This window comes from Lactuca serriola, chromosome 7 (assembly GCF_051521515.1).
Source record: "Lactuca serriola cultivar US96UC23 chromosome 7, Lser_US96UC23_V15, whole genome shotgun sequence".
In the NCBI taxonomy this organism is placed as follows: Eukaryota; Viridiplantae; Streptophyta; class Magnoliopsida; order Asterales; family Asteraceae; genus Lactuca; species Lactuca serriola.
The window spans coordinates 49,158,498-49,180,261 of record NC_136414.1 but is presented as its reverse complement, the minus strand read 5'-3'; the positions used below and the strand labels follow the sequence as shown (position 1 = coordinate 49,180,261).

The 21,764-nt window shown below is 35.3% G+C and overlaps 1 protein-coding gene, 1 long non-coding RNA gene and 1 other non-coding gene across 4 annotated transcripts; all 3 read left to right on the top strand.

The window, feature by feature from the left end:
- The first annotated feature begins 10,124 nt into the window (after positions 1-10,124).
- On the top strand, positions 10,125-10,231 carry LOC145065144 (small nucleolar RNA R71). Its single transcript, XR_013688293.1, has one exon. It is a non-coding gene; the product is annotated as a small nucleolar RNA R71 (small nucleolar RNA).
- A 4,584-nt stretch (positions 10,232-14,815) lies between these two features.
- LOC145062839 (uncharacterized) lies at positions 14,816-17,184 on the top strand. The gene is made up of 3 exons (XR_013687743.1): positions 14,816-15,708; positions 16,628-16,667; positions 16,916-17,184. It is a non-coding gene; the product is annotated as an uncharacterized LOC145062839 (long non-coding RNA).
- A 1,885-nt stretch (positions 17,185-19,069) lies between these two features.
- On the top strand, positions 19,070-21,216 carry LOC145063526 (homeobox-leucine zipper protein HAT14-like). Of its 2 annotated transcripts, none has more exons than XM_079011127.1 (5): positions 19,070-19,530; positions 19,618-19,934; positions 20,049-20,128; positions 20,204-20,498; positions 20,975-21,216. In XM_079011127.1, the coding sequence occupies exons 1-4, from the start codon at positions 19,149-19,151 to the stop codon at positions 20,472-20,474; spliced, it is 1,050 nt and encodes a 349-aa protein (XP_078867253.1). In that variant the 5' UTR covers positions 19,070-19,148; the 3' UTR covers positions 20,475-20,498; positions 20,975-21,216. The 2 variants fall into 2 exon arrangements, with proteins under 2 accessions (XP_078867253.1, XP_078867251.1); XM_079011125.1 differs by having other exon boundaries at positions 20,204-20,515.
- Positions 21,217-21,764: the final 548 nt, after the last annotated feature.

Here is a 21,764-nt window from a genome sequence, read left to right as displayed (position 1 = left end):
ACTTGAAAACTACATAATGTGTGTCTAAAGTTCAGTCAAAGTTCATCCCTATATGTATCTTGAACATGAACCAAAATCTTTATTGGTGTATGAAGATCTTTAGTGTTTGGTGTATAAGGGCATCTTACTTTCAATCATCTTTTAGTCAATTCTTGTCTTTTCGTCAACCACTTAATTTATGTCTTAATACCTTCATTCAATCTTTTTGTATGTTAAATCATGTGGCTTTAATCCTTTGTCCAAGGTCATGAATCATATGGTGATTTTTGCAATTATTTGAAATATGCACAAGAACTTTGTCCCATATTGCGATAGTTGTAGCTGCTAATCTGAGCAGAATTTGTCGATACTCCTCTCTGGATAAAATGTAGGAAATAGAGTCTAATTTTCAGAAAGTCCAGATTCAAGTCAATCGGATATACAGACTCTGTTTTATGCCTAAAACACTGAACAGTGGTCAAACTATGAAACTTAAAAAAAAAAAATTGTAACCCATTAAGAAATTAAGGGTGTTAGTGAAACTTGGACCCCATTTTGATGATTGTTTGGTTATTAGGTGAAAACTTGACAACTTCAAGAAGATTCAAGACTTGAAGTAAAAAACGAGAACTCGCTTCAAACATAAGGTGATTCAACAATTTTTCTTGACTTTAGTGCATAACCGAAAACCACATCTCATAAGTGGATTGTTGATGCAAATTAGGATTCACGCTAGACTTATATATGATTGTGATAATTGTTGAAAATATGTTGTTTGCATCTTGTGTATGGTTGTGCCTTGGTATCGGTTGATATGGTGATATTCATGTTATGTGATAGTTGTAAATTGCATGCGGATATGATGTTTCATGCATTAGTAGTTATATGCTAAACTATGGTGACATCTTAGTGAACTTCATTACATGATAATTGCTCATTTAAGCTGTATGAGAAACAATATTATTTTGGTGTATACATGCTTGTGACATCCCCAAAATCACGGCCAAAAAGGACCGATTTAATTTATGCTTTTAAAATAATTTTCAGAGTAATCCTTTGATTTAAAAGAGTTGCGGAATTTGTTCCCAAAACGAAATATGACAAATAAAATTTATCAAAGCATTCCTTAAAAAATGTATTTTCATATATAACAAAACTGGGGATGTCATGTTCCGATATAGACCAAAAGCATAAACGACACATTATAAGTCTTACAACAGTTATATACAACTACTGGCCTATAAACAAAATAACTTGATGATTCATCCATCTTATGCTCTCGCGCCACTACCTGTAATACAAATAAAAGTGAGTGGGTCAGGCTTGAGAGCCTGGTGAGCATATAGGGTTTTCAACCCACAATAAATAATTATATTTAATTTCACCAACCAACAATAACCCGATTACCCATTCCTGTTATCCTCATTTTACGTCCCTAAAACAACAACTATTACCAAGGACCTAATCTAGGATTTTCATCGGGATGGAAATTACTGCAAAGGGGTTTCCTCAACAATAGATGTCCTAAAGGAAACCATGAGGGGATAGAGTACACCAGTGAACACATCGTTCACAACACCTACAGGTTATGAACCTGCCAGCGTTCCACTGGACTGTCTAGAAAGAAGTCTGTGGTCGTCATCCATACTCTGCTAGATGACTAGATTAACAACATCAACATTGAGGCCTCTCATCATTTTATTTTATCACACATCCAATATCTACCCATGTTCTACCCAACATCTTTGTAGATAAATATATATATATATATATATATATATATATATATATATATATATAACATAACACATGTATAAAACATCCAATCAATACTCATTTCAAATAACACATAACATATAAACACACAACACGTATTTTATAGAGAATACTTCATATTTATGTGTTACAAGAAAGTAACCACACACTCACTTGATAAGAAGATGATCAGACAACACTATTACTCTAAATGTAGTATTTTTTTGGTGAAACTGGAAGATCTTCGCACACCGGGCTTCTCGCAAGCAGAGCTTCGGCTCGAAAACTCTTTTCTTCTCGGGATCTTTGGGCTTCGGGACTCGCTTCGGGTGTCGGGATGATACCGGGGCTTCGGGGGTACTTCTTTGCACGTAAATCGAGGTAATATGAGTGAGAGAAGAGTGAATTAGCAACCTTGACCGGCTGCCCCTTCAATTCTATTTATAAGACTGATTTCTTGAAATTCACGTCGTGAACCCTTATTTCACGTCGTGAGCTTGATCGTCATTGCATGCGTCATCGCAAGTTGGGTCTGGCAGGCTCTGAAAGGTTGAATCAGTGAGTTTACGTCATGAACACAGTGTTCACGTCGTGAACACTGACTTAGTGTCCAAAATCGTGCCCCAAACTTCAGAAATTCATATCTTTCGCATACGCTCTTTGTTTTCGATGTTCTTTATATCCACGCGTAGGCGAGATTATACTCTACAACTCTCATTTAGACTTCGTTGGCTAATTTTGACTTTATTTTTATTATATTATTTTTAGTAGGTCGGAACAGGAAAACTCTGTTAGGAATTCATAACTTCTTCATTCAACTTCCGTTTTTGTCTGTCTTTTCACCGTTGGAATACTATCGACGAGATCTTCAATTCTCATTTAGATTGTTTCAGCTAAATATCGCTCGATCTCATATTCGAACTTTGGGCTACATACCGCTAAGTCGAAACTTCGAAAAATCATAACTTCCTCATACGAAGTCAGATTTAGACGTTCTTTTCATTCACGCTCTCGGTTTAACATATTCTAAGACTTTCGTTTAGATCACTAAGGCTAGATATTGCTCTATCTTAAATACATATTTTACGTCATACAGCGTCGTGCCTATTCTGTCGCGAAAATTCGACAAGTCATAATTTCTTCGTTATAACTCGGATTTCGAGATTCTTCATATATTCGGCAACCTCGTCATGACCACTACGTCTTCATGTATCGATATTTGTTTATCGAATGATGTGCGCAAAAGTACCCACTAATTTTAATATTTATAACCTAACAAACTTAAACTAACTATGCACTTATAGGCAGTGTACCTAGTCAGATTACAGTATAGCTTGGGTAAGTCGGGTGTCGATCACAGGGAACGGTGTTACTAATTAATCTACTTGCTATCAAATTAACCTAATTATTAACAAGTTTAGAAAGGGTTTTATCTGATTTTACAAGATCAGACGAACTTAACTCAAATTCAATCAATAAGTAAAAACACTCTTGTCTAGTTCGAATCCACTTCGTCCTTATGGCTAGCTAATAATTATGGATTATCAAGTTGGTTTTAATTATATTAGTAATTTAAGTCTAACTTTACCAATAATTAATTAATTCATGTAAAACTATGTATGGTCACACACAATTAAACACTGAACCAATTATGAATATGAATATGCTATGTAAGATTTATTATGTAAACGCAATTATAGTCATAATCAACGTTCTCTAGCACAACTAAGTTTATTTACTTTAATTACTAACTAAGATTGGTAAATCCTAGCTCTAACAATTTAATGTTCACTAAATCATTAGGTAAACAAGTTCATGCAGTTAATGGTCACTAAACTACACAGAACATGAAATTAAGCAACTAGAGAAACAAACACAAGCATGCTAGGTAACTATAAATCAAACACAAGCAATTTACCAACTAACTAAATCCATATAAAATTAAGTTATTCATAAGTTGGAAGCTTCATCTAGCTAAACAAGAGTAGCTAGATTCAGTTGCTCATAATAGCAACTAACACACTAACCCAAATCAAAGTATAATGAAACATGTTCCTAGGTAACAAATAAGTAAACTAAATTATGGACCTTCACTCTTTTGGTGTTGAAACCTTCTTTCCAGGACCTTTCTTCTGCTAAAAATCGCCTTCGGGAACCTCTTTCTCTAGCCAAAAGTCTTTTCCATTCGTAATGACCAAGAGTGCATAAATATCCTTAAAAATCCCGCGCCACGTCGTGGCTATCTCTGCCACGTCGTGATCCCCAAGTTATCCGTATCGGGCAAGGACTCTTTCTTCACGTGATCTTTATCTTCTAGAATACTCATGCCACGTCATGGTTATCCATGTCACGTCGTGGTTTTAGCAATTTCCGTGGATTTCTTCATCTCTTGTGTTTCAAGTCTCCAATGTTCTATATATTGTCACTTCTGGTCCCTCTCTTCGAAAATACTTCTAATTGACTGCAAATAACAGTTTAAAGTCATAAGTATCATTATTCTAAACATATTATCAACTTATTAATAAAAATGTACTTAAATATTGCCTAAATTAGGTATAAATATGGCAATATCAAAATACCCCACACTTGGGCTTTGCTTGCTTGCCCTCAAGCAAATTTAAACTTAAATCTTTATTACTAACATCACATAGAACAATCCGATTCCAGCTCAGCCATTATGCCAAGACCTCAACGCATGCATTTGTGTCTAAAATTTTCCTAAAGTACCCCCCCCCCCATATTTTAAATACTCACAATCTTCATAAACACTCGCCCACTTCTTTCGAACAATGCTCATTTTATGCAAACCTCCGAATCCATCCGCAAAAATCTCACTTAACCTCAAAGTATTTTTGTAAAGCTACCCAAGCATACATAAACTAGAGAATTACAACTTTAAGATACCAATACTTGGAGTTCTTGAATTCTTCACTTCTTTGATGGTTTCTGGCATCTTCAACTTTTGATTCCTTAGAACTTTAATCTTTGATCTTCATACTTTGATAGCTCCAAAATTCTTCAAAAATTCTTACTTTTCAGTAATTTCTCTTTTTTTTTTCTTTTTTTTTTACATGTATAACTCACTTTTTTCACTCAAAACCTACATGCTTAAGTAGGGGCGCTTAACTTCAACCTTTATTGGTTAAGACATAGCTTTCCTGGATAAATTTCAGGTTTAGGCTGCTAAACATCTTGCATCCCTCAAACCAAGCGGAGTTATGTTTTTGTTCCATGATTTCACTAAAATAAGGGGGGGCACAAATGCACTATAACGTGTATTGGCTCAGCTAAACATTTGAACTTTTATCGGATCATCCCATATGACACTAACAACTACAATTCAAATTATTATTACTAGATTTAATTATTAAAAATTTCAATTTTCAAAGTTTCTTGTAATTTACTTTTTCTACCCCTACTCCACACTTATTTCATACAATGCCCTCATTGTATGCATAGAATAAATCAATATTAAGAAAAAGGGAGAAAAAGGAACAGACTCCCGAGGGATAGCGGTGTAAGCATCTCCAAAAGTGTGGAAAACGTGCATCTCGAATATGGACCTCTCAAAAATAGGAAGTTGGTGTAGAACTGGATGAATATGTAAATAAACCACAAACATGACTTGAAACTTCAATTCTTCAAAGTAGGTGCAAATATGTAGAAAAATGTGGGAAAAAATGAATCACGTCGTGGTGGAGAATACCACATCGTGATTTTAGATAAAAACGCGAACAGAAGGTATCCCAATTAGCATGCCACGACGTGGTGTAAGAAGCCCACGTCGTGAAAACTGGACGTCAGGAAAAAATTCCTCATTACTTTATTCATCCTAGGAGCTTGACCAGTGTCTTAATGGGTTAAGACTCTTCTATGTAAATATACTTCCCAATTGTAACCTCTCTCCCTCTAACGTACCCCACACTTATCTTTAATTGTGGGTTTCGACTCATGACTTTAACCTTCCTTGACTTGACTAGACAAACACGACTCTTGACTTAGCCTTATGTGCTTCTGAAAATTCCAATGCTAATCTGAAAAAAAAACGGAACAACCCAAAAGAAATAAAAGAGTAACATAACAGTTTAACAAATCTTACATCACAAACCAAATTGAAACATCAAATAACACTACTTGAAATAAAAGAAACTAAATAGAAAAGAAATCAATCATCATCCCCTTGTCCCTGCGCTCCACTCGGTCCTTCCCCATCATTCTGCGGAGTCCAAAGCTCCTCCCATGTTGGAAAATAAGGATAATGAGGTGGCATAGATGGTGGCCGGGTCACACTCAAATGTGAATAAATACCCTCGGTAAGCTGAGTATGATAGATAGCATGCCCCCGGAGGTTATCCAAATAAGTTCCCATCTAACTCTGAAAAGGGTCGGTGGGTACTCCTTGTACATGCTGTGGAGCAGCACGCTCTCTCTCCATCTCTCCTCAAGCTCAAACATTTCTACGCTGAGGTCTGGCTGGTGGTTGTTTCTCTGGTTGCACCTCATCGTGCTCCTCATCTACTGGTGGTATAACAAACCCGCCCCCAACATTAACCACAACCTGCATCAGCCCCATAACTTGACGCGAAAATTCAATGTCGGGAAAACGTGTCAAATTCTGCACAAATTCCGGAGACAAAATACCATAGGAACGAGCAAGACGGGTGACCAAATGTCCTCCCGTTATTGGACTCCTCTGCCGAGAACTAACAGCTTTCCTACTCATGAATCGTGCAAGCATGTACGGCAAGTCACAACACACACCCGGCGTAACGATACTCCATAAAAAGAACATATTCTGAATTGAAAGCTTGTCACCATGATGCTTGTGATTAATGGAAAAAGTGATAAGGCGATGCAGGAAACGTTAAATGGGGCTTCGAATTTGCGACTCACTAGAGTCACGAGCATTGTACTCGTGATTGGAAATAGTTCTCCAAAACTGAAAATCCAATAGGCCGGGAGTAAAATCTCAAACACAACCAAGTAAGAAGGGTACAAAAAACGGAGATTGGGTCTCTATTTCAGTATAAAGTCCCATTCGCCAAGCAAACTCTCAAAGGCTGCACTCCCGATAAACTCCGCCTAAACGGAAAAATAGTGCCCTGTTGTAATCATAATCTATAGTCCTCTCTTCAAAACCAACTGTCGTAAAGAACTCTATGGACGATTCCTGGTAAACGGGTTCTTGGATGGCAAAAAGGTTCCTCCATCCGTTACAAGTAAAAGAAAAATCTAGTCCCTGATATACTTTTGTCCAAAAGCGTTCCAACTCAAAAACCAGACCCACTTCACGCAACCATCTCCAATCTACTATGGGCGCGATTGCAAATTGTCTATTATATAACCACCCCAATCGGTTCTCATACGTAGTCAATAAATCCCGAGAAATGTTTTGTGGAAATCGATATAGAGGATGAAGGCTTGCCAAATCAATTTGAACATCTTCCTGTGGAATATTGTGTCTTGGATCCATTCCTAAAAAGAAGAAAAGACCAAAAGAAACAAAACACCCAAAGTATTAAAAAAAAAATACATAAACATTTTCTAATAAACTGGGAACCACGTCGTGGCCGTTAACGCCACGTCGTGGTTCGTAATCGCGACATGCACACTGCTCGGGTTCACAGACTCGATTTCGACCAAATTTAACAGTTGGGGTTTGTTCCTAATGATAATCTAAGGTATGTAAACTAAAAAACATCAACCAATATCATCCAAATGAGGAATTTTCATAAAACCCTAACTAAAAATGTGTAAATTGCAAGTACCAACTACAATTAATTGGTGAAACACATACCGTATAGAGTTAAAAGACAAGGAATGCAAGAGATTTTGGAAAGAAAAGTGAAGAAATCGGCTGTGGGGCACTTGGTCTCTGTTGTGAGGCAGCAACAAATGAGGAACAATTCAATGGTCAAAGGGATAAAGTACTGATCCCCCCCCCCCCAAAGATTTTTTTAAAGGCCACGACGTGGTCAGACATACCACGACGTGGTATAAAAAAACTATCTGTTAAATAGTTCAAACTATCCCCATAATTGCTCTGTAACCACGACGTGGCATTGACAACCCACGATGTGGTTTATGTTTGATCATAAAAATGAGTAAAATAATGAATTTTAACTAACTACTTTGTATTCCATTTATTAATTAAAGCACCCCACAGCTAATTCTTACAAATTATCAGTTATTAGACGATGAGTTGATATCTTTCCTAATTAAAACTCAAAAAATTAAAAGAAAAGAAAATGCAAACCAAGCTCGGGTTGCCTCCCGAGAAGCGCTTCTTTTTCTTGGAGTCTGGAGCTGGACTCCGTGCCTCCTACGTTGAATCTTCTGAAGAGTCCATCACTAGCTGGACCTTTTGTTCCTTGAAACGCCTCTTGTAAGCTTGCACACGTCTTTTATATGCCTTTTTCGAATTCTCCTTCTTTGTCTTGACTTCATCTACATCGAACTTGCATTTAATCCCTTGGGTCTTTAATTTTTCTTCACACTTCAGCTCCATACTACTTGTCTCTTCCTTCACCATTTGCCTTGTCACCTTTGAAGTAACCACTTCTTCATCACTTGTCATCTCATCATCTTCTTTGCTCACACAAGAAGGTGGACTCTTGTACGCAATGACTTCAACTAAATAGGGAACAGATGTTCTTGGTTTTGTTCTTTTGACTTGATGAACTGTCTTGATCTCTTCTTCCATAAGCTTTTCTAGTTCTTCTAATTCATTGTCTTCATTAATTGTGAACACCTCTTCTTGAACATGATTCCTTTGAAAGCCATCTTCTATCCCAAAAATTTCCTTTTCATCACCAACCCTCAAGGTGAGCTTGGACTCGCGAATATCAACAAGAGCTCCAGCGGTGTTAAGCAATGGACGACCAAGGATAATTGGAACATCGGGGTCTTCCTTCATATCTAACAATACAAAATCTATTGGAAAAACAAATTTTCCAATTTTTACTAAAATGACCTCCACAATGCCCCGGGGTTGTGTCACTGAACGGTTCGCCATGTGAATAGTCATTCTTGTAGCCTTCATCTTCTGAATTTCTAACTTCTGATAAAATGAATAAGACATCAAATTAATGCTAGCCCCAGAATCGGCTAAAGCATGAACCTTCATTTTGTTACCAAATTCACACGGAAGAGTGAGGCGTCCAGGATCCCCCATCTTCTCAGGTATCTCTCCCAACACAGCTTTTGAGTTTTGCTCACTTAGAATCACCTTAGAATGCTTCTTTAATTGCTTACGGGTGTCTATCAAGGCTTGCAGTAATCTTTGATACTCGGGAATTTTGGATACGGACTCGACAAAGAGAGTATTGATCGGGATTCCCTTCACGTGCTTCACAAACTCTAGATGCTCTCTTTCCAGTGGACTAAGGGCAGCTCGGGATGGAAACGGCAAAGGTGGCTGATAAACTGGAATGGGCTCATGCACTTTTTGTTCAGACAAGGGCCACGTCGTGGCCAAAAAAGTGCCACGTCGTGGCGCAGGTGCTTCAGCAACCTCTTCACTTTCGAACTTTGGCTTCCTTGGTTTTAGATCGGGCTGCTGTTCTTCTTCTTCTAATGCCTCCAGGAACTCAGAGATGGCCTCTTCTTCAGTATCTACGGCCATTACATGAGATTGGGTCTTCATTTCAGGATTTTTGGGGGACAGCTTCTCATGAACCAGAGTGGCCAGTTGACCAAGTTGTACTTCAAGGTTATTGATGGAGGCTTGTTGATTCTTTATTAAAGTTTGCTGTTCTACCATCAATGCATGATGATTCTTTACCAAAGTTCTTTGTTCATTAATAGCAGAATCAGTAGCCTCGTGTCTCTTTTCCGAAGGTTCCATAAACTTCATCAACATGGTCTCTAGATCGGGTTTCTTCTCGGCTGGTCGCTGCTCCTTTTGATAGAAGCCTCGAACTATTTGCCTATACTTTTCTTCTTTTTGCTTCTTAAATTCTTCATATGGCAGCCACTCCTTCTTTGGTTTCCTCCAGTCTTCATCATACTTATCCCCACTCGAGTAGCACACTTGAGCCTTTTTGTTCCCAAACTGATCTAAATTGCAGTCCTTGGTCAAGTGTGGACCACTACACCTCTCGCAACCCACTTTTATGGCATGGATTGAGTTGTCCATTTGTGTCTACCTCCGGTCCATATTATTTAGCATAGCCATCATGGCTGCTATTTCTTCAGTTTGGGCCCCTCCACCGCCTTTGATTCCATCTTGCCTAGGGTTGTGGTATTCGCGAGAGTGTTTCGCGAATTCTTCAATCAGTTACTTGACCTCCCTTGGATTTTTCTTTGTAAAAGGTCCTTGAGAGTCAAGGAGTTGTCTTGTCAAAACGTTGACCCCATCATAGAAAATCGACATCTCTTGTTGCACATTTAGATCATGCTGAGGGCAATTTCTGAGCAAGCCCTTGTACCGCTCACATGCTTCATATAATGACTCCCCCCGCTGTTGCTCAAAGTTGGCTATTGCCTTCTTAAGGTTAGATATCTTGGATGGTGGGCAAAACTGGTCCAGAAATTGCTCACGCATTTGAGCCCAAGTGGTGATTGTACCCGGTGGAAGTGATTTTAACCACTCTTTAGCAGCTCCCTTGAAAGTAATGGGAAGCATCCTAAGCAGCATGGTGTTTCTGTTCACATTTGGGACATTGAAGTAATCCGCAATGTCATTGACTTCATCTAGATGCTTAAAATCATCCTCATGATCTTTCCCATAAAATGGGATATCCTTCAGTGCAGTCAAGATGTGCCCCTTCAGCTCGAATGTGGAAGTGGCAGGTATTACGGGTTGGACTAAACCGAGACCCACATCTTCTCGGATCCGCTTCTTGTAAGCTCCCATGGACATCTCCTCAATGTCTGCCATCTCGTTCCTAGGCTCGTTCTCGGGTTCGCTCGTATGTTCTTCAAATTCAGGCTCGGTATCGTATTTGGATTCGGTTTGGACGGGTATTTGATCCAAGTGTTCAAGCTTGCTCTTACTCTTTGAGGATGAGCTTGACTCTCCTGTCTTCTTTCCCGACTTCCTTGAAAATGCTGACTTTAACTCTTGCAATGGCGTCTTCTTATCAGTCTTTTTGTAAAGTGCACCTTCTGGATCTTCAATCGGTGGCACCAAAGGTGTGGTAGAACCTCTAGTCATGAACTCCTGCAAACTAAACAAAATAAAAAAACGTAACACTGAAATAAAATAGAAAAATAAACTAAAAACTAAAAAAAAACCTAAAATTCTCAGAAACCACATCGTGGACTCTGTGACTAAAAAATTTAAACCTTGCTGAAAAATTAACTTTTTGCGGGTTTTGCCCCATAAAAAGGATCGATTAACTTAACGCAAATAAATAAGCTAATAAACTAAGTCGTTCCCCTGCAACGGCGCCAAAAACTTGATGTGCACGAAAGTACACACTAATTTTAATAATCATAACCTAACAAACTTAAACTAACTATGCAGTTATAGGCAGTATACCTAGTCAGATTACAATATAGTTTGGGTAAGTCGGGTGTCGATCACAGGGAACGGTGTTACTAATTAATCTACTTGCTATCAAATTAACCTAATTATTAACAAGTTTAGAAAGGGTTTTATCTGATTTTACAAGATCAGACGAACTTAACTCAAATTCAATCAATAAGTAAAAACACTCTTGTCTAGTTCGAATCCACTTCGTCCTTATGGCTAGCTAATAATTATGGATTATCAAGATGGTTTTAATTATATTAGTAATTTAAGTCTAACTTTACCAATAATTAATTAATTCATGTAAAACTACGTATGGTCACACACAATTAAACACATAACCAATTATGAATACGAATATGCTATGTAAGATTTATTATGTAAACGCAATTATAGTCATAATCTACGTTCTCTAGCACAGCTAAGTTTATTTACTTTAATTACTAACTAAGATTGGTCAATCCTAGCTCAAACAATTTAATGTGCACTAAATCATTAGGTAAACAAGTTCATGCAGTTAATGGTCACTAAACTACACAGAACATGAAATTAAGCAACTAGAGAAACAAACACAAGCATGCTAGGTAACTATAAATCAAACACAAGCAATTTACCAACTAAATAAAGCCATATAAAATTAAGTTATTCATAAGTTGGAAGCTTCATCTAGCTAAACAAGAGTAGCTAGATTCAGCTGCTCATAGTAGCAACTAACACACTAACACAAATCAAAGTATAATGAAACATGTTCCTAGGTAACAAATAAGTAAACTAAATTTTGGACCTTCACTCTTTTGGTGTTGAAACCTTCTTTCCAGGACCTTTCTTCTGCTAAAAATCGCCTTTTGGAACCTCTTTCTCTAGCCAAAAGTCTCTTCCATTCTTAATGACCAAGAGTGCATAAATATCCTTAAAAATCCCGCGCCACGTCGTGGCTATCTCTGCCACGTCGTGATCCCCAAGTTATCCGTATCGGGCAAGGACTCTTTCTTCACGTGATCTTTATCCTCTAGAATACTCATGCCACGTCGTGGTTATCCATGCCACGTTGTGGTTTTAGCAATTTTCGTGGATTTCTTCATCTCTTGTGTTTCAAGTCTCCAATGTTCTATATATTGTCACTTCTAGTCCCTTTCTTCGAAAATACTTCTAATTGACTGCAAATAACAATTTAAAGTCATAAGTATCATTATTCTAAACATATTATCAACTTATTAATAAAAATGTACTTAAATATTGCCTAAAAATATGTATAAATATGACAATATCATCTAATATTTTATTTTTACGCTTAGTTTTATTCTTAATTCATTTAATTCGCACAATTAAGCACAAAACACATAATAGTCAAATAATACATCTTTGTTATTTCAAGACGGGTTACAAAGGTTAACCTAGACTATTACATTGACATTAATGACTAGCCCAGAAACACAGGCGTTATAATGCTTTTGCAGGGTGTACTGGTGACATGGATGGAACCTTGCAAGTCTAATAGGTTGAAAGAGCTTAAGCCTTATCGGTTGTTAGTTGCACGAACTTTCTAGATGGTCGTGTGATATGTAGTTCGTGTATACCTCTATTCTCTAATTTAATATGCTTATATTTTATTCAAGTTAATTTATAAAAGTAATTTACTTTACTAGACTATTAAACACACTAGGCAGTGTACCTAATCGTGCAATAGTATAGCAATGGCAAGAATGAGTGTCGAACATAAGGAACGGTGCTTACATTGCTTTATTTTACTATTGACTAATTAATAATTAAATTAAAAGAGTGGTTGTTTTCCTAGTTTTGCATGACTAGATACTTAATTTACTAAACTAACTCGAAAATTCACTTAATAAAACTAGCACTAAAACTAAGCAAGTAACAAGTATGAATTACCAACGTGAGAAAGAGACTTTTGTTCAGCTTCGGATTTGTTGCTATTATGGTTGTTTCATAGAAGTGCAATGGATTTAGTTTCTTTGGCTACCGATTCCTAAGATGACCAAATTGGTATTCACCAATTTAATCCTTTAGCAAACTAGCTTATTTATTCGGTGATCAAGCAGACAAACTTACAAGTTCACTAGTGTTCGGTTCGAGTTGCTTAGACTTATAATTAACTGACCAATTAAATTTATTGATTCAATTTTATATATGATTTATCGTCATATATTGGCTCCTATAATTTTTTACTCATTTTTCTACTTAACCCTAGGTTTTAATCAAAACTCTAGTCCTACAATTTTGCAAATCACAAGATCATAAGATTCAAATTCAATTAAGAAAAATAGTCATTCTAACCTAATCAAATTCAGCAATAAGCAGATAAAAAGCAGTTATCAAAAGTACTTGAGGTTCTTTAATAAGCAAAAGTCAACAAATAACCAAATAACTAAATCCTAACTATGAAATCAACCATGTTTAGTTAACTCATCCTAGCTAAATGAAATTCATGAGTGTTTAGCTCATGATTTCAGCAAACAAAGTCATAAAATCGAGATTCAAAAGTAAAGACATAACTATTCCTAATGAAAAATCGAAAATTAGAGTTTAGTTGCCTTTGATGGGTGTGGTGGTTATGGTGGATCTTGGTAATGGGTGGTGGTGGTGGTGATTGGTGGGTGGTGGTGGGTGGTTGTTGGTGGTGGTGACGATGTATGATGGTGGGTGGTGGTAGTGAGTTGTTGGTTGTGGTGATGGGTTGTTTGTAGTGGTGGTGGTTGGTAGGTTGCAGGAGGTGGTGATTGGTGGAAGGTAGTGGTCGTGGGTGGTGTTGGTGTAGCTTAGTGGGTTTTTTAATTGTTTGGAACTTTTTTTATTTATATGAATATTATTTTATATTTTTTGATTTAATTACGATAGTGCCACCTTGCAAATTAAAAAATGATTTTTGTTCTCAAATGTTCTCGCAATAAGAAATGTTCTCGATTGAACACTCCGATATATATATATATATATATATATATATATATATATATATATATATATATATATATATACCATCTTATAAAAAGTTTATCAATGTGGGCCCCTTAGATTTTAAGACAATGTCTTAAAATTCAAGGAAACGAAATCTGAACCATCAAATATGGATTGAACGGTAAGATTATTTTGTTGTAGATCCATGTGAAATGCTTATATCCAATCACAATAAAGTGTTTAATATGTACAAGTATTTAGACATTACATACAACCCAATAAAACTTCTTTTACTCTTTCTAACATCTCACACGGATGAATCACCTGGGGAACTTTAGGTGGCATTCTTCCAGGTATCATTCAAATTTTTTTTGAAATCTTCTTTTCACATTCTCTCTCTCCCACAAAACCCTAGCTTTCAAACCTCCCACCACCATGAACTGATGACAACCGTAAACCATCAGATCATCTCCTATATGCTTGCTATGAGTTTTTCTTTATATTATTGCTTTTCATGAGTTTGATTTGTGGTTATGTTTAGTTTTTTACAGATCTGAACACTAGCAATTGCCTGAATATTCACAGGAAGACCTTATTGGATCCTTCACCACAAAGGTCTCTCTCACTAAACCTTCTTTCTATCTCGCTTTCTCTGGATTTTGATGGCAATCTTTGTGGTGTATATAGCGTGAAACCCAACGGCGATCAAACCCCCATCAACCGACAATTTCTATTTTTTTCTTCTAGCCACATCCTAATGGCCTCTCTCAATAACGATGACGACCCACCATCTTCTTTGCTAGGTTTCTAGACAACATTAAGCTTCATCACTGTAATACAAAGTACATGAGAAACCACTAAACGCATCCTTCTTCATTTTTGTATTTAGGTTCCGATCTCTATCGCTGTCACCATCGGAACACCACGAAGCATAGATCTAAGACCACGTATAATGAAATCACCGATCTTTTCTTTTCTCCCGCCTTCAAGGTTCACCTGCATCGTCGTCGATCTTCATCTGTCGATCTAATCCTTCAACACCGATCTCTTTCCTCTACGTCGATCTCTTCCCTTACGGTACTCATCCAGTTCCTTTTTTGTATTCTTTTGTTGAACGTCTGAAATCCTCTTGCTAAAAGTCATCTTAAATCTGAAGTCAGTTGTTTCCATCGGAAAAACCAGAAAAATGTCCACTACCACTCGCCGCCTCTCACTACCAAAAAATAAATTGGCCACTTTTAGTCTAAACTTCTGGTAACATATTTCTCATGTACAAGTTTTGTTGTTATTGTGGTCCTGGGAGTATATCCTAACTACAGGTGCTATTTTGATACCATTTTTCGGTCTATCCCCACTTAGAAGTCAATATATCTCACTCACGATGCCTCTGTTATCCTCTCTATTTACTATGGCTTAATGCCTTATGGATGTTGCTGCATGTTTATTTGTTTAGACAGAAAGATGAAAATTTTTAAGATGTGTTTTCATGTGATTCATCTTAGGAATCATTCCCAGGGTTTCTATCATTCCAGGGCAACCACGAGCTCGGATCTTACATGATTCATCATAGTGAATGCTAACTACAGGTATCTTATGTTCTTACTTTATATCTATAATATATTATACAGATCTTTGATTTTTATTTAAGTTAACTTAAAGGATCATATTTCCTGTTTTTTGTTCTTAAATTGTGATGGCACGTTCTTGATTCTTCTTTTAATATCTTCCAGATAAGAAAGCTTCATAGCCTTCTGAACTTTTTAATGATCTTAAAGAGATGGTTGTTTCATCTCCCAATGAAACATGTGCATACTCTGAGATCTTCTGGAAAGTTGAACAGTGAGCGTTCATGATCTATTCTAGAGATGTTTTTATCGTTACACAATTTGCATGGCTTTGCTAATGTTAAATAGTTGTTATATTACATCATTTCACTTATACATTAAAATAATTACTTTAGATAGTCCTATAATTTACTCAATTTGATTACGTATTAATTACATATTGATATTGTTTTGGCAGTCAACCATTTGAACAATATAAAGAAAACTGCAAAGGATGGTAATCTGATTCCATTATATAGGTTTGCAGACCAATATTTTAGAATTCTGCAATGTGAAGGTAGATTTTTTTAAGTGCAATGTTCTAATAGCTGCTTGAAAGTACAACGTTGTAATAAAAAGAATTGACAAATTTCCAGTTAAAGTATAATGGCTCTAGGCACAATAGACTATGTCAATAATGAATTAGATAACTTTATGTGAATGTGGGATGGATACATGTGGCTCTGGCTTGGTAACCTATCATGGTTGTTTGCAGGTTCAAATAATCTACGACCGGTCAAATCTTAGAACTTTTGAATAATGTGATTATTATTTACAGTCAATGCGATCGTCACTATTAATTATTTAGGTACAAGGGATGTTTTGAGCAATGCGATTATTATTTAATGTTTAATTTTTTGCACTATTTCATTTACGCTTATCTTAAAATGAATTTCCACAGGTTATGCATGAGGCTGGATCAATATGATTATGTATCCAAGGTGAGGCTATGAGCCAACTTATTTTGATTTGGAGTGGAATTTCATTGCAATATGGTTGTATTGTGTTTCAAGAGATGATTGGTGAATATGATTATGTACCCCTATAGGTCTAGCCCTGTTTGTACAGTAAGCCTTTTTATACTTCATTTTGATTTAATGAATCTTTTTTTTGAAAGAGACCGAAGCCTAGGCAAACTTGATTTAATGAATATTTGAACCGTTTATTTGACATTTTTTTTCTTCTTCAGGTACAAGTGTACCTGTGTTCACATTATGCTAAGAAAGCCCTTTATGTACTACACATGCGATGGTTCATCTTGTTTCAATGTGATTAGTTTTGCATCTAGGATGGTTGAACCAAGCAAACAGACTAGAGATGTCACATGCATGTTGGGTGTTAGTTGAAATACATTGATAGTTAGGGCACATTATTGTTATTTTAGATAGTATCATAATTGTATAAACTTAGTGACATTGATTTCATGATTTGTAACATTGTTAAATGTAAGAAATGACAATTTATTTTAATTTATTATACAATCATACTTTCTTGTATTTTGATTACAACATTACTCTGAGAATCTACCTAGATATAACAATGTGAATACAAAACAAAATCCCCATCTCTATAATGATAGATTATTCAAAGTATATAGTTTTTTTTTAAAAAAAAAAAAAACATAGTATAATGTTATTATTCGGTTGATTCTAACCTTATTACCCTTTTTTTGGTGAATATGATGTTAACATGTTTTGGTTGGATGAAAAATAAGACTAAATATCTCATGGCCTTGCATCGATTGTAAGTGATGGGGATGCTTGAGAAATATACACCATCAAGATGACATTGATCAATAGAATTTAAATTGTCCATCAAAAATCATTTTTCTTTTAAGAACATTTTCCCTTATGTATTCTTCTAAATTTTTTGTTAGCTCACAAAAACAAACATTTTAAGATTGAAACTCTTTTAAAAATTTTCTAACAAAATATGCATTTTGATTAAATATTTCTAATTTCATAGTTTGGAACCAAAGCATTCTTAAATGCATCTAGCTTTACAATATGATTCATTGTTGTATTATTTAATATGTTAATAGCAATATTAATTTTTTAAGAAAATAAATGCTATAAAGTAATCGAAGTTTATATGAAAACAACAATGCTTAAAATAAATGGTAAATTAAAATTATAATATGTTGTATAAGTAAAACAAGTTTAAAAAGATAATAATTTAAAGTAAATAAAAGAGGAAATGGAACCCTTTAATTATTTTTATTTTCTTCTTAAAAAGCGAATTTCTTAGTAGATCCGAACCAAAACCGAAACCGGACCGGTTGGAACCGGATAGTGGTGTTCGATCAAGTTTTCGGTTCTTAGTTTATGGTTTATTTGGTTTTCGGTTCCGGATCAATTTACATGTCTATCGAAAAGAAACAAATTTCTGTTTTGAAATTATTCACCAACCCTAATTCAACTCCCGTTCAGGAATTTTTCATCATCTGTTACATTAGTCATCTGTTGCATCGTGCGGGTACACTACTAGTATATATATATATATATATATATATATATATATATATATATATATATATATATATATATATATATATAGGGAAGAGTTATATGGAAAATGAATGATTAGAACAACAAATATTTGAACCAATGAAAACATGAGAACACATCACTTCCACAATAACTTCCACAATACATTACTTGTGAAGAAAGAAATGGACACGTGTCATTTGATAATTGGTTCCAGTAGATGTTGTCTTAGTTATTTGTTTTCCATAGAACTCATTCCTATATATATATATATATATATATATATATATATATATATATATATATATATATATATATTCAGTATCATAGTCGAGTAAAACAAAATGATTAAAAGAATTTTTCTAATTTGGTTGTATTTGACTCGATTAAATGTTTAATTGTTATTTAGTTCAATTATTAATATTTTTTGATTTTGACTCCGTAATTAATAATAGGTTATCATCAGATGTTGACTAGACATTGATTCAATAAGTATATTATAATTTTTTTAACAAAAAGCCAAATCTTTACATTATTATTATTATTATTATTGTTATTATTATTTTTATTTTTATTTTTATTTTTATTTTTTTGAAATATTGCTATTAAGAGTTATGGTATTAAAAGTTATAATCTTTTTTAATAGCCTTTTGACTATTAAAACAGAAGAATAGTTTGTAGGCTAAAACGGTATTTTTTTTTTTCAATAAAACTTTAAAATTATGCATCTACAATTTAGGAGAGGAGTGATTAATAGATTAGGTAATCCAAATATTCTTACTTTATAGTGAAACGTTTTGTTTACGAAAAAGCAAACAAACTGTAGATTAAGTCTATAAATACCGTTTCTGCAATATTCATTACACCAACCTCAAACCACCCCCACCCATCCCTTCTGTCTGGTGGATAGTATTTTTGTTATCTTTCAGATAATATATGGAGCTAGGGCTAGGCTTAAGCTTAGGTAACAAGTCATGTAAAAAGTTTCATGGGATTACTACAAAAATCCCAGCTGCATCCCCTACTTTCCCTTCCGCCGCCGACAGTTGTAGTGTAGGATTCTGCATGGCCTTAACGATCAACGCAATATATGGAACTAATAAAAAACGAGCTAACGATGATAGCAACAAAAAAGACGATCAAACTACTTTCGAAGATCTAGAGGGTTTGAAAGAAAGCCCAAGAATCAAAGCAATAATTGATGGTAGAGAAAAAGTCTTGCAATTGAACCCTCCTCTTCAGCTTGATCTTCTTCCTGTCCCTGATCATACCCTTGTTAATCGTCATGCTCCATCATTACCATGGTCTTCTGATAATGGTTTATCTCTCACATAGCTACCCACACATAGTCAGAAATTCAATAGCCTTTAAAGATAAATAATCGTGTACTTTTATAATATTGCAGGGAATTCCCATGGGGGTTCATCCGAGAATCTCCTTGCCGCTACAGGATTTGATGTCAAGAGTACCCCACCGGGAACCATGGGGACAGAAGAAGCAACGTCATCTCTCCGGCTGGATTTTTACAGTTCTAGTAGAACTGCAAACGTTTTGAGAAACAAGAGCTTCGAACTGATAAACGACGTGGTGGAGATGCAGAGAGGCGCTTCTAGAGCTAGCGATGAAGATCATAATGGGATTTACAGAAAAAAATTGAGACTTACGAAACAACAATCTGCATATTTGGAAGAAAGCTTTAAAGACCAGTCTATTCTAAATCATGTAAGCAAATAACCACTTTCATCTTTAAATAATAAGTTTAATGAATTGCAGTCTTATATTAAATAGTGTTATATTAAATCCAACGGACTAGCAACAAAATTTTCTTACTTTCAGAGACAGAAGCTTGAACTAGCAAGACAACTTAATCTAAACCCACGACAAGTCGAAGTCTGGTTTCAAAACAGAAGAGCAAGGTATGGTTTTTGACTGGATACTAATGAGTTTCAGACTCTCGGTTGATATAAGTATATTTCAATGATTTCCTGTAGGACGAAACTGAAGCAAACAGAAATGGATTATGAATACTTAAAAAACTGCTGTGAGACATTAACGGGAGAAAACAGAAGATTACACAAGGAAATTCAAGAACTTAGGGCGTTAAAGACCACTTCAAATCCATTCAATCTGCAACTCCAACCTACCACCCTCACCATGTGTCGTTCTTGTGAGCTTGTGGCTGCTACCACATACACCATCACCCCAGCTCCTCCAAGTACTAAGTTCCTCAACACCCCACTGTCAGACAACTCCAGTCACTAGCCTGAACCAGTTTCCGGAATGAAGGTGAGAGAAGTCAGAAGGTATTATCTTTATCTAGGAGAAAATCCCATGATTCATATAAATGATCATCATTTAATGATGCTACCACTAAAACAAAAAAAGCTCCTATCTTCCATGATAGAATAGCTTTTTCTATTTGTTTTTTATGAGTTTGTATATGTTGTTTAGTTATGATACCCATACAATTATTAAAAGAGTTCATGAAAGGTTTTTAATAAACAAACGATTTAATGAATTATAGCAAAAAGTGAGATTCTATCTAAAAAAAACTACTTAAACAAACTTTGATTTGAAAAAAAAAAGAGAAAAAAAACTCATAGCTTTTTCAATTTTCAAAAGATATTTTATTTAAAAATATTATGAAAACTCATATTATGGATGCTTTGAATTTGGTTTATATATATTATAGATCTTCCATTTTCACATAAATTACTTACACGATCATATATTCTATATGTTTTCCATTTTTTGTTGAATAGCCAAGCACTAAACAAGATTAAAAGATTGACTAGCAAGAAGCTATGGGAAAGGTAACCTACATGATAAAGGGAAGCAATAACACCAGTCTAGCCAACTAACACGCCACAAACCCTTTTGTAATGGGTGTTGCCAAAAGAACCCCATGAATGTACCGAGGTCAACCGCACATAGGAGGATCACTTTGTTTACTAAAATCATCTTCAATGCAATAGATTGATACAAAATCATTTTATTTACTATATATTTTTTTTTATCGTATTAAACTTTATACTCTATTAAGTTTTATAAGGTTTAACGAATTGTCATATTATTTATCATTTTTTTTAGTTATTGTTATTTTTAAAAAAGGGAAAATGACTCTTGAGGGTAATTAACTTTTGCGTTTGTACTCATTCGGTCTCTTTCCTTTTTTTTTCTAATCAATATATCATCGAACTTGTTGTTTGCGTTCACCATAACCCTTTTGACCGGCTTTTGACCTGTGATAGCCGGTCAAAGAGTTCTGGTGAACACAAACAACAAGTTCGATGGTATATTGAGTACAAAAAAAAGGGGACCAAATGAGAACGAACTCAACAGTTGGTTACCCTCCTGAGACATTTTTCCCGAAAAGTTAAATGAAATTAAAATTGCAAAATTATCAAAGACTGCAACCTTCTTTGGCTATAATGTATATGAAGAGCTTTTCAAAGGGGTAACCATGTTAAAACATAGTCTATGTTATGCTTATTGTGGTTAACTGTCAACATCTCTCTGCAAAAAGATATGACTGTGTATGAGAGGTATATT